At 36.5% G+C, this 13,864-nt stretch overlaps 1 protein-coding gene across 2 annotated transcripts in view; it reads left to right on the top strand.

The window, feature by feature from the left end:
• The window catches only part of GFPT1 (glutamine--fructose-6-phosphate transaminase 1), a 53,430-nt gene extending 40,044 nt beyond the window's left edge, over window positions 1-13,386 (top strand). For both annotated transcript variants that reach the window (XM_032592656.1, XM_030310749.1), the window contains 7 exons: window positions 565-685; window positions 1,080-1,237; window positions 8,505-8,619; window positions 8,879-9,006; window positions 9,567-9,734; window positions 10,416-10,577; window positions 11,226-13,386. In XM_032592656.1, coding sequence (XP_032448547.1) covers window positions 565-685; window positions 1,080-1,237; window positions 8,505-8,619; window positions 8,879-9,006; window positions 9,567-9,734; window positions 10,416-10,577; window positions 11,226-11,270 — 897 coding nt within the window. In that variant the 3' untranslated portion in view covers window positions 11,271-13,386. The remainder of the gene's footprint in view (window positions 1-564; window positions 686-1,079; window positions 1,238-8,504; window positions 8,620-8,878; window positions 9,007-9,566; window positions 9,735-10,415; window positions 10,578-11,225) is intronic.
• The last annotated feature ends 478 nt before the right edge of the window (window positions 13,387-13,864 follow it).

The following is a 13,864-nucleotide window of genomic DNA, read 5'->3' as shown; positions in this document are numbered from 1 at the left end:
AGAATTTAAATAAAAATTTGAAAAGAAAAGAAAGAGAAATTAGTAAAAGAAATGTTATGATATTCTTTGAATAGAAGCACACTGCCCCCTACTACCCTACTTCACCCTCCATGCTGCAAAGTTTGGAAATAGTAAGCTTTCTTAAACAAGATTTCTAAAATGTATTGATTTTTTTGGAAAATGGTACTCTTTGTGGATACATAGTATTTTTGAAGTGTTTAATTTTTCACGAGGTGTTTATATATCTGTGGCTATCTCGTTTGAAATAGGAATTGTCATTAAAAAATTAGGAATTAGGAAGTTAGAAATAACATTCAAGCTAACTCAGAACAGTGCTTTTTCTACCTTCAAAACATTTTATATGTGTGGGTGTGTTTGCTTATAAGAATATATGCATTGCTAACTGTCTAAAGAGACTTGTACTAAATGTTAACAGTGTTTGTTTGCTGGCAAACAATGCTTGTTGTATCATTTTTATGAGAAGTATACATTGAATCCAAGGAAGTCCAGTGAGCGAGAGTATTTGAAGTAAGGTCATATGACCAGGTCATCTTTTCCTTGCAGACACGTCAAGTTCTCGAAGAGCTGACTGAGTTGCCTGTTATGGTGGAGCTTGCCAGTGATTTCCTGGATAGAAACACACCAGTTTTTCGAGATGATGTTTGCTTTTTCATTAGTCAGTCAGGTATGCTAATTTTAAAAACTTGAAGGAAAGGAAAGTCATTCTTGCTCATGATCATAGCATATCTTGGTAGAAACTGCTATTTGAAGATAAATAGGTATTACAGATGACTTGACAAGTCCAGATTTATTTTGATATTACATAATTGTTTATGAATTTGTAAAATTAACACATTTTACTCTCAAGGAGCTGAATTTTCAAAGACAAAGTAGGAAAGGAGATCCTAAAAAGTAGGAAGCTTTTATTAAAAGTTTGGCAAACTTATTATTTTAAGTGCATGTTTTAAATTTTACTTAAATGATATTCTTGAAAGTATAGTCAGTTTTTTGTTTTTGCATCTAAGAAACAGGGTCTGCTGATTGCTCTGGGTGTTACTTTTGTCTTCCTTCTTACACAGGTGAGACAGCAGACACCCTGATGGGTCTTCGGTACTGTAAGGAGAGAGGAGCTTTAACTGTGGGGATCACAAACACGGTGGGCAGTTCCATATCAAGGGAGACAGACTGTGGAGTTCACATAAATGCCGGGCCCGAGATTGGCGTGGCCAGCACAAAAGTAAGTCTTGACTTTGTTCTCATGATTATCTAATCATAGTTGTGGTGGAGCACACTAATCTGTATCTTCTGGGTCGTTTGTTAGCACTTACACGGAACTCATCAAGTTTACTAATCATTGTAATTATTTTACGACTTCATGGTGAGTAATAGATAAAACACTTGTCATTCTTTGCCTCAGTCCCATCTTGAGGGGTTGAAAGGGCCTCTGCTGGCTATCCATCACTTCTCTTCCTCCTGCCGGTGCCGTGGGGTACATGGTAAATATGATGTCCTCTTCTTTTATTAAGGATAGTTAGGGAATTAGAAAAATAACAAATTTAGAAGCATCCAGTTTTGTTTTTTTTTTAAAAACATCCAGTTCAATTCTAATAGTTTTTGACATTTTGACAATAGTTTATTGACATATTTTATTTGCACACTTATAGTTTCTAATAAGTATGACAAAATGTACATATTACCTTTGAAAGTTTGTAAGGGAGGTACACCTTTGGTATAAAATTTGCCTATTTAAAAAAATAAAAATGAATATCCTATGACAGTATCTATTCCACTTTGGATACTACATCTGTGGAGACTTAAACACTTTTTTTAGGGCCTTAGACTACTTTGCTCTTTGAAATTGGGATATATGTAAATTTAGTATTGGTAATAAAAATAGGAATCTTAGATATATAAATGCAAAAGATATTCTCTTTGCACAAATGCATTACTCTTTATGATTTTAGCATTTCTGTTTTTCTGCTTAAGTGTGTAATATTTCTTGCTGATTGTTTAATGAGATACTTAGGTATCAGTGAATTTGATTCTAATTAAAGGTGTGTAGAAGAAGATGTTAACATGTGCATAGCTACATTTGAATTTTTTTCATTAGAAAAAAATTTTTTTAATGTTTATTTATTTTTGAGAGAGAGACAAAGTGTGAGTGGTGGGGGATGGGCAGAGAGAGAGGGAGACACAGAGTCTGAAGCAGGCTCCAGGCTCTGAGCTGTTAGCACAGAGCCCAACGCAGGACTTGAACTCACCAACAGTGAGATCACGACCTGAGCCAAGTTGGATGCCCAACCGACTGAGCCACCCAGGCGCCCCTGAATTTTTTTCATTTTAAAGAAACTCAGAAGTTTTGGGGAGAAGGAGAAATTTGTGATTCTTCTGTAAAAACTCTGAGTGAGGTTTTTTGTTTCTTGGTTACTTTGATGTTGCTAACACTATAATTTGCAGAAAGCTGAAACCTGAATTTTCTCCATGTGGTAATTAAAACATGTACGATGTTTGTGCTTGGGTTTCCATTCTGTGCCTGAATAAATAACCAGCCGCCCTCAGCAGCAGCATACAGAGTTTTGGAACAGTGTCCAGACAGACAGCTTTGATCAGGGATTGGCATTCCAAGGCCCCTTTATTCACAACACATGGCGAAACAAGGGCTTCACCGTGGGATATGTGGGATGTGGGGTCACACCACTGAATGGACGCTATTGACTTCCTTTTTATTAAAATCTTTCTTGAACTATGAGCTGCCAGGGGAAGTACAATTTTTTTGATTTCTAATTCTGTTTCTCACAGAAACTTTAATTTTTCTCAACATTTTATTACGATATTTTCAAACACACAGCAGAGTTAAAGGAATTTTATGTTAACACCCATATACCTATCACCTAGATTCTACCATTAACCTTTTCTTCTATAGCTTTATTGAGGTATAAATTTCACACCATAACATTCACTAATTTTCAGTGTATAGTGTTAGTAAATTTGTTAACTGTCACTACAGACCTGTTTTAGAAGATTTACTTGAAAAAAAGTTCCTTTGTGCCCATTTCCAGTTAACCCTTACTCCCGCCTCTTAGCCTCAGCCTGAGGTAGCTATAATTGCTTTCTCTTGCTATACTATGTCATTTTCTAGAAATTTCTTATAAATGGGATTGTATAATGCATGCCTTTTGTGTCTGGCTTCTTCCACTTAACAGGACGTTTTTGAGATTTTTTCATGTTGTTATTTCTAGCAGTAGTTCTCTTTTTTGCAGGTCCTTTTAAAAAATCTTTTTATTTTGGGATAACTATAGGTTTATAGGAAGTTGCAAAGATAGTACAGAGAAGTCCATGTACTTTTCACCCAGTTTCTCCAATGGTTACATATTATGCAAGAAAATAAGCATCTTTTCATAGTAGATATTGTAATTAATTTCTTTTAAAAAATGACTTCCTTAAAATTCTTAGTAAGCCTAGCAGTTTAGTCTTTCTTTAATTTTTCTTGGATTCTTTAAGTTTTCTTGGATTCTAAATTTTGTTTTCTTCAATTGCTTTAGACATTCGAGGCTTGGAGTTGTACAAGTTTTGCAGTTTTTAGTAATAGGCTGTTTCTGAATGGCAATTACATGTTAATAGGTGATCAAAAAAGTTTATTATTGGTCCTAATCCCTGGCCCCGTGATGGAGCTAGCACAAGAATTCTATAATCTTGATTACAAATCCCCAACTTTGCCTAAAACACTGTCAGGGCTAGAGAGAGGGTAAGTCTCTCATAATTTCAGATCATAGACAGTTTGTGTTTCTGTAGGAATTGATGGGCATAAATATGCAGGTTTAGCAATTTTTGTATGTTATTGCAGGTGTTTAAAATTTAACCACAGTACTGACTTTTGTTGAATTTTAAAAATAAACCGATAATAACTTTTTGGCCTAATAAAAAGTAAAACCAAGTTTAAAAGTTCAGAGTCAACATTTTCCTGGTAAATTCTTTCAAACTTCAGTAAGTTCTAAGTGTGAGGTGTAATTTACTCTCCTCATAATTTGTTTTCTGGTATATATTGATGAAATGAAAAGCATGAAATTGTAAATTAAGCTGTAATAAGAATGCAATGGAAAAATATGTGCGTTATTCTATTCTAGGTTAAAGTTATTCTATTTAATATTTATATTTAAAAACCAGTGTTGGGGCGCCTGGGTGGCGCAGTCGGTTAAGCATCCGACTTCAGCCAGGTCACGATCTCGCGGTCCGGGAGTTCGAGCCCCGCGTCGGGCTCTGGGCTGATGGCTCAGAGCCTGGAGCCTGTTTCCGATTCTGTGTCTCCCTCTCTCTCTGCCCCTCCCCCGTTCATGCTCTGTCTCTCTCTGTCCCAAAAATAAATAAACGTTGAAAAAAAAATTTTTTTTTAAATAAAAAATAAAAAAATAAAAACCAGTGTTGAGATGTCTTAAGTCCAAATAAGGGAATGTTACTATGTAAAATAACATTTTTACTCAGGTAAAAACCATCTGATTGGTTTGAATTGGAAACAGTTTAGGGATCCCATGGGTCCCAGATACTGGGTCTCTCCCCCTATCCTGATCATATGTTTTGTGATTAATTGGTTTATTGAAAAATAACTGTCAGTAGGAAAAGGTAGACTGGAAGGGACTGGAGTTTAAGAATACAGATATGCTCATTAGCCTGGAGGCAAGGGGCTGTGAATCCATTTCAGTGCTGTGGCGGGGGGGGGGGGGGGGGGGGGGGGGGAATCACAGCCTACTGGTAGGACACATGGGAACACGGGGACAGGTAGCTGTGAAGGAATTGTATGAGCAGCTAGCAGCTGGGAGGTCCAGCAAGGGACAATAGGGAGTCTCATTTAACTACTGGGAAGGTAAGGAGCATTAGCAGACTGTGATTTTTATTATACAGGAGGCTCATTATCCACATTATGACAGGAAAATATTCACTAATGAAGTGATTCCTTATCCAGAGAAGAGTAGTAGAAATTCAGCCTATAATCTACAAAAAAAAAAAATCGGAATAAATTTCTTAATGTTAAAATTATATATAGCACTGTAGTTGACCACACCGCAATATTCCTAGTAATTTAATAATAAAATACAAGGGGGCACTTGGGTGGCTCAGTTGGTTGAGTGTCCGACTCTTGATTTTGGCTCAGGTCATGATTCCAGGGTTGTGGGATAGAGTCCCGTACTAGGATCCTTGCTGAGTGTGGAGCCTGCTTAAGATTCTCTCTCTCCTGAGGCTCCTGGGTGGCTCAGTCAATTAAGCATCTGACTTCAGCTCAGGTCATGATTTCACGGTTCGTGAGTTCAAGCACTGCATCAGACTCTCTGCCGTCAACTCAGAGCCCACTTTGGATCTTCTGTCTCCCTCTGTCTCTGCCCCTCCCTTGCTTGCTTGCTCTCTCTCAAAAATAAACATAAAAAAAAGATTCCTTCTGTCCTTCTCCCTCATGTGTGCGTGCTCTGTCTCTCTCTCTGTCTCTGTCTCTCTTTCAAAGTAAATAAATAAATAAGAACCTCAAATGCCTGAAATATAAAATATAGTTTCTCTAAATGACTGGTGAGTTAAAAAGGTCTCAAAACTTCTATTAAAAAGGCTTCATGCAAAAATAATGACAATGAACAAACATGGTTCAAAATTTAGAAAGTGTGGCCAAAATGATAATTAGAAGTAACTTCATAGCATTAAATGCTTTACTAAAAAAGAAAAAGGAAACCCAAAATAGCAGGAGACAAATAATAGAGAAAAATGAATGAAACAAGGTTCTCCTTATTTCCAATCGACAGGACAGACTACCTGCAGAGCTTAAGAATACCAAGTAAAAGATTTCTTAGAATGAAGAAGAATTCATACAAAGTGCTTTATATAAAATATATACAAGATATCTTCCTATAAATTGACAGTGGCTACTTAGAAAAGATACGAGGGGTGTGTTTGGAGGAGGGATTCTGTTTTCAATAGCTATAAAAATACTTACAACTCTACCAAGCACTGTCTAAGATGCTCCCTAATAAATACTTATTGAGTAAATGAAAACTGTAACTTTACGGACTTTTACATTTTTAGCACAAATTGATGAAAATGCCGTGTTTCTGGATAGGAAGATTGTTTTGTAAACAACTGACAGATCTGTGGGACAGAATCAGTTCTGCAACATAACTCTAGTATGCCATGAGAACTGAGGCTACAGGAAATGTCATGAGCCAGTAGAGAAGGGAGGGCTGAAATGGAGGGAAAATTGGCTATTTGTAAGAATAAAACACAAGTTAACACCTTGCACTAAAATAAATTTCAGATGGACTGAAAAGAAAAATAAATAAATAAAAAGGGACAACGAAAACAACAGAATTAAGAAAATTAATAGTACTTAACTGATGCTGGAATGGAAGGACTAAGCCTAACACAACTACTTAAAAGTTTAAAAAAATAAAACTTCTAAGTTAATAAACACCATTATAAAAAAAGGTTTACCCCAAACTGGGAAAAAAGTATTTGAAACATAACAATAAAGACCTTAAGACCAACTAAAAAAAAACAAAACAGAACTCCCACACCCCAAGTGCAGAAACAAGTGAAGAACAATGAAGTTAAGTCTTCAAAGAGAAAACATAAATGGCCAATGAACATGAAAACAATCTTGTCAGATTCAGGATATTTGTGATAAAGTAGTATTGAGAGGCCATTACCTAGCAGGCAAATGGTAAACATACGCATCTATGCATCTCTCACATTCTCATACAGCTAATGGGAATGAAAATAGTCTTGGTAGTTGACAGAAAGCTCCATTTATTTATTTATTTATTTATTTATTTATTTATTTATTTATTTACTTACTTACTTACTTACTTACTTACTTATTTACTTACTTACTTACTTCGTTAGTTAGTTAGTTAGTTAGTTAGTTAGTTAGTTAGTTAGTTTTGAGCACAGAGCCCCTAATGCAGGGCTCAGTCCTATGGACTGTGAGATCATGACCTGAGTTGAAATCAAGAGTTGGATGCTTAACTAACTGAGCCACCCAGGTGCCCCATAGTTGACTGCAGGTTTTAAACATTCACCATTTTATGGCCTAGGAAAATAAATGTCTTTTAGTTCAAACTTTTATGAGTAAAAGTTTGTTTTGAGCCTGTGTGTCAGCTGTTATGCCGAGTGCTTTACACTGGTCTCGTTTCATTCTCATGATAACGTTGAAAATAAATGTCCCTTTGACAGTTGGGCCATCTGAGGCCTAAAGAGATGGAAAGCTGCTCAAGTTTCAAAACTGTGCCTCACACGGTAGTAAACAAGAAAGAAGGCACTCTTCCTTGGAAAGTGCTTGTGATTTAATGGAGAATAAGAGCAAGTTATAAAATTATACCTACTAATTAAGTTTAACTATTTATTTTTAAATTTTTTAAATATTTATTTATTTTTGAGAGAGAGAGATAGAGAGGAAGCAGGGGAGGGGCAGAGGAGGGAGACACAGAATCTGAAGCAGGCTCCAGACTCTGAGCTGTGAGCTGTCAGCAGAGTCCGAGGCGGGGCTTGAACCCACAGACCTCCAGATCATGACATGAGCTGAAGCCAGACACCTAAGCGACTGAGCCACTCAGGTGCCCCCCCTTTTTAAAAAATTTTTTTAATGTTTATTTTTGAGAGAGAAGTTTCTTAACCATTTAAAGAAAAGAAAGGCAGTGAAGATTAGAAGGCAATATTCACAAATGTTATTAATACCATTATTAAAATGTAATGATTTCTAAGATTGAGGATTATTCTTATTTCTACCTACCTTTCTACAATTGAAGCTAAAAATTTTTTTTTAGCCAAACTGGGGATGGGGAGGGGGGAAGGTGGCAGTGAGCAACAGGTATATTGGCAAAGGTTAAAAAATCCAAGAACAATTTTTGTTTTACTTATTATTATTTAACAAAAATTTTAATGTTCATTTTTGAGAGAGAGTGAGAGAATGAACAGGGGAGGGTCAGAGAGAGAGGGAGACAGAATCTCAAGCAGGCTGCAGGCTTTGAGCTATCAGCAGAGAGCCCGATGTGGGGTTCAAACTTACAGATGGCAAGATCATGACCTGAGCTGAAGTCAGACACTTAACTGACTGAGCCACCCAGGCACCCCTCAAAGAACAATTTTTTAAAAATCCAACCAAACCAATGTAAGTACCTCAGGGATTCTTCAGTGAGTGCCTTGCTTTTGACTTCTATCGAAAACTTAAATTGGTCGTGCATGTGCAGAGTTACTCTCTGCTCGCTTTTCCTTTCTAGTGCATTAGAAGGAACTTCTGTTTTTGTCTTTGGAAATAAAAGATAGGTCATTTGTTCAAATTCAGAAAGGGAGAATAGTGATAGATTTCTCAAGTACTGGTTCAGTTCGCTGTTACTAATGCTATTTTAAAAAATGGGCAATACATATTTGTAAAACTAATGGGAGGAAAGTCTTTATTTTCATCGTTTTACATTAAAAATTCCAAGTTCTTAAAATGCAACTGCAGCTAATTGTGCTTTTTTGCGTTGTTCCAGGCTTACACCAGCCAGTTTGTGTCCCTTGTGATGTTTGCCCTCATGATGTGTGATGACAGGATCTCCATGCAAGAGAGACGCAAAGAGATCATGCTTGGATTGAAGCGGCTGCCTGGTATGAAGATCCTCACACAGTACAGTTTTGTTGTCCGAGGAAGTAGCTAACGGGCGAAGTTCTCTTCTTGTCCTTGACGCTGTGGTTTATAGCTATTTAGTCAAAAAGATCTTTTTTGCCTAGTATTTAAAAACCCCTCACTGAGATCACAGAAGACAGAAGCACTCGTCTTTTGTTGGTTGCTACCAGTATATTATTGTTACTATATCAGTTCAGTTTATTGTCCTTCTTTCATAGACTTTGTTAATATTCTTAACAGATTTGATCAAGGAAGTATTGAGCATGGATGATGAAATTCAGAAACTGGCAACGGAACTTTATCATCAGAAGTCAGTCTTGATAATGGGACGTGGCTATCATTATGCTACTTGTCTTGAAGGGGCACTAGTAAGTCTTCTCACTTGTAATTTCAGTCTGTTGGACATGAGGACCTGGCACGTAGCCATAATTTTTAAATGGAATGAAATAGGTGGAACTTTTGAAAATGCCTTTGTTTTTATGTGCTCTGATTTGTTATCTTGAGAAAGGGTAACAGAATACTTAATTCAAAAGTGAAAATCAAGAAAAGTACATTTTAGTGTGGTAATTTGGGTTTAGCAAGTAACTTGGTTAATTTGTTGTACAAATATGAATAAATAAAAGATTGAATTTTTTCTAGGAGTGAGATTTAATTGAGGTCAAGCATGAGGCAAGTAGAGAACAGCCACTGAGTATGAATATATTCATGGTCACCTAAAATCTTCAAAAAGTTTTTGTGGTTTTAAAACTTGTAGTTACTTGTTGAGAGTTTAGAAATAATGATCTATTAACCTGTATTTACAGGTCAGTGGTCCTTTAATACTTCTGGATAAATAGTGACTTCAGACACCAGATGTTTTATGTAATACTTACTTAAGAATGGGTTTTTGAAAAACAGACTGAAGACTAATCTAGTTCTTTCCTGTTAGAAAATCAAAGAAATCACTTATATGCACTCTGAAGGCATCCTTGCTGGTGAATTGAAACATGGCCCTCTGGCTTTGGTGGATAAGTTGATGCCTGTCATCATGATTATCATGAGAGATCACACTTACGCCAAGTGTCAGAATGCTCTTCAGCAGGTGGTTGCAAGGCAGGTAAGTTAGGGGCTGCTGTGAGGGGACCTGGGGTTCTCTAAGAGTTGGGTCACTAAAGCTTATTTGAATTTTATGACATTTAAAGTGATAATCCAGTGCCCGGTAGGAGGCTTAGAAAACATGTTTAAGTTTACATGTGAAGAATCAGAGATGCTGAAGAGTTTTGACGGGACCCGGCTCCTAGATCTCATAATAAGCAGAGCCAAGACCAAAACTGAGGTCTAGTCTCCAGATCTTGTCCTATTTATTAGTGTATGCTGCTCCCTCTTAAGTTAATATTCTTAAAAGTATATTTCAGGAGGAACTAGGTTTTACATTAATATTACAGGTGCTGTGCTTAACAGTTTTCTTCAGATCATTTGGCTTTTATATAAAGCCTCAAAGATATTACTATCTGGGCACAATGTAGTGGTCATGAAATTGAGCTTTGAGGGCAGGCAGACTTGGATTCAAGTACTGAGCCGGGTATTTCTCGTTTCTGTGAGTTTAAACCCATTACTGAATCCCACAAAGTTTCCATTTCCTTGGCTATAAGTGAGATCAATCTGATTTACCACGTGGGATTGTGAGTCAGTGAGGCCACATGCAGATGCGCAGTGCAAAATTTGCACATTCACGTGCAACAGCCCTGCCTTTGCTTACCAGTGATGGTGCATCTGTGTGTGTGTGTTTCTTTCCCAGGGACGCCCAGTGGTGATATGTGATAAGGAAGATACCGAGACCATTAAGAACACTAACAGAACAATCAAGGTGCCCCACTCCGTGGACTGCTTGCAGGGCATTCTCAGTGTGATCCCCTTACAGTTGCTGGCTTTCCACCTTGCTGTGCTGAGAGGCTATGATGTACGTGATGGGCCCCTGCAGAAATCTTGGACTTTTTTTTTTTTTTACCCAGTGCACTTTGAGAGTTTTCCTTTAAAATTTTTAGCAATAGCATTTGAGAAATCCTTCAGATATTTATCTGTCACCTGTTACAGTGGCATGGCCCGATTTGTAAGTTACATCATAACCTTTTCTTACATACAGAACCTGAAGGAACCTTGGACCCTAACTCCGAGATTAGAGATGACCTCCTTGGGGAACACCTCTGTGTTTCCTGTTTCTTTTGGGGTAGCTCTTGGCAGTTCTTGTTTGGGACGCCCCCACACACCACAGGACTTAGCATTCCTGGCCTCGCAGTCACTCTGACAATCGAACATCCCACTCTTCCACACTTCCAGTGTCCCCTGAGAGGGCTGCCACCTTTATGGAGGACCGTAGGAGCACTTCCTGTGCTGAACCTACTCCTTCAGGATCCTTTTTCCTCTTTTCAAGACTTTTGAGATACATTATTTGATTGTATTTTCCCATTTTAGTTATTTGTAGTGTGTAACTAACATGGTTAATGAACATGTTGTTTTCTGGTTTTATATACAAAAATAATTTGCTTAGAGTAACTGCTCCTCTCCCCCCGGTCTATACAATATTCAAATAATGCTCTTTTTTTTGCAGGTTGATTTCCCCCGGAACCTTGCCAAATCTGTAACTGTAGAATAAGGAGCATCTGCAACTCTGGGCGATTGAGCAACACAAGACACCTTTTGTATTTAACACCTTGATTTAAAATAGCACCCCTCGAACCCTTTTTTAGTAAATCCTTATTTATATATTGGTTATAATTACTCCACTCAATTTGTGATTTTTGTGAAATTACCTCATATTTTTCCAGTAATTTGTGGGGGAGTTTAAATAATGGAATTTATATTGGAATTGTTATCACAAAGAGATTTAGCTCTCATTTTCTTTAAAGGATGCTGGATGTTGGATTTCTGGGTCCTCCACTTCAGCCTGGGAGGACTATGTGTTTTTAAAATAATTGGCCTTTGTTTTACCGAGCTTCTATTCATTCAGCTCAAAGAAAGTGTAGTACATTTAATTGGATATCTGAAGCCAGCAGCAATGTATGCTAATACTTGGACATTTAATTAAGGTCTTGCTAAGTTTACGTGTAAAGAGAAGATGCTGTGATTTGTTTTGAAGTTTGTGTTTTGGTTTTAAATCAAACTGTAGAACTTAAAAAGTGAAAGCTTTTCTTGGTGGAATTTCTTGGTGGGATTTCTATGTAAGTTACATTAACCTGAGTCTCTCAGACCTGTTGCTTGTTAGGTGGAAGTTGAGTTCACTTAGGAAGCTAGAGTGTAGTGCATTGGTTTTTCTCCAGTTCTTAACAGCAAGTTATTTGCACAATCTCATAGCACAAACTTTTAAATTTGAGCTGCTTTAGACAACTGACAACATGGTTTTCAGTGTGAAGATGGGGGACATACAGATGGGGTGTCCTACTCCTGGTTTTTCCATTTTCTAAAACTGGTTTCTATTTTCTAATATCTGTAGTTTTTTTGTTTTGTTTTGTTTAATGACTGCTGAATGACTTAGTTTATCTTATTCTTTGAAACTACCACACAAAGTTGTTACTAAATGTCTGAGATTAAATCAGTATTGATATATGTAGATTTCTCTTTAATTTTGCCCTGAGGAAAATTGTCTTGTAGTGAATTTTAGCTTTTTACTGCCTTGTTGCATAAACTAGTACCTTTGCGCCAGGTGGAAGTTCTCTGTAGTTTGGAAGATTTGCAAGTTTTTTGACTAATCACTTGACTCTAAGTGTGTATACTGGGCTAGGCTTCGAGAAAGCCGTATGCTTTACACTGAGACTAGTGAAGGATTGCATCAAATATAATGTTACTTCCTAGGTATTTTTCTCTATTATCTGTGTTTTACTCCTGAAATATATTTAGGAATGAAGAAGATATGAATAAATAAAGTGAAATCGAGGTGCCTTCAGCTGGTTTACATCAGAAATGGAAATTAACAATTTAGATTAAAATAGAGTAGAATATTGGTTTGACACCCAAAATGTCTTGAGTAATAATTTCCCCATGGGTTTTTTTTTGCCAAATCTTGGGGGTTATAGGGCAGCGTGTCTGTGTTTTGGTGAAGTCCTTCTCTTTTTAAAGTTTTCACTTTTAAATTGTGAAGATACTTAGCATAATTATTTAAGTAAGTTCAGCCTTTTTCTTTTTTCTGTGTTTGAATTTCTTGATGAGGTTAAGATTTTCTAAAAGCAATTGCTGCAAGTGCGGCACATAGTTCTGCTTGTGTATTAGGGTTAGAAAAAATACTTTGCATATTTTGAGGTACTTTGGAAGGACTGTCATAGATGGAGACTAGAAACCTGATTGTTTCTAAAAATAAAGTAAGGTTACTATTTACATCTTATATATAGCTACTATGGCTATATCTATGTATTTTAAATGTTTCTGAGATTATTTTGTTTAGGCTTGCTAATTTTAGTATATGTTTAGAGTCATTTCTTCTGTTTGTTAAATTATGCATTTTATGTTTCTGATTTGTATGGATTTGGCATTTCCTAATGGCCTAAAAAATTTGAATCAGCATCCTAAGTGAACAAATATGTGAAATCAATCATTAGTTTTCAGTTTCTCTGTTTTTCTCTTCTATGGCTGTCTGTCTGTCTCTCTCTTACACACACACACACACACACACACACACACACACACTTCAAGCTAGGATATGTTCTGAATTGAATATCAAAAGCTGATATTAAAGAACAAAGAAGTGGTATTTTCCAAATAAACATGGTTTCTCTTCATCCCTTCTTGCTTCTTATTTAATGTAGTGATTTTTAAATGCTTTTACACATTAATTATGAACACAAATACTGTAATGAGGCAAATCACTAACAAGTACACATGCCCAATTAAAACCAATGTAATCTAGGATAAGAAAACCTGATTTTTCAAGAAAGATATTCTACAAAAGGAGTCCTTTATATAAAAAGTTCTTTCTTGTAGCACATTTAAAGTTTAAATTCATTCATATGTAACTTAGAGTTTCTTACCTCAGCCATGAGCCCTTTTTAGGCTGGGGTCGTGTGTAACCTCTAACACGTGGCCCAGTAAATGATTGTTACTCTGCAGTCAGTCAGCTTTTCTATCTCTTTTAAATTACCTATGCATAGATATAAATGATAAGAGGAAAATTAATGTTAACTGTTTTTAGTTTGCTATATGTCAGCATCCTATTACGGGCAAGTCAGTGTGCAAGAAACTGAAAAGGATATCTTGTTT

The sequence above is a fragment of the Lynx canadensis genome, chromosome A3 (assembly GCF_007474595.2).
Source record: "Lynx canadensis isolate LIC74 chromosome A3, mLynCan4.pri.v2, whole genome shotgun sequence".
Lineage (NCBI taxonomy): Eukaryota > Metazoa > Chordata > Mammalia > Carnivora > Felidae > Lynx > Lynx canadensis.
Note: the sequence above shows the minus strand (reverse complement) of the source record. Positions and strands in the feature narration are given on the sequence as shown.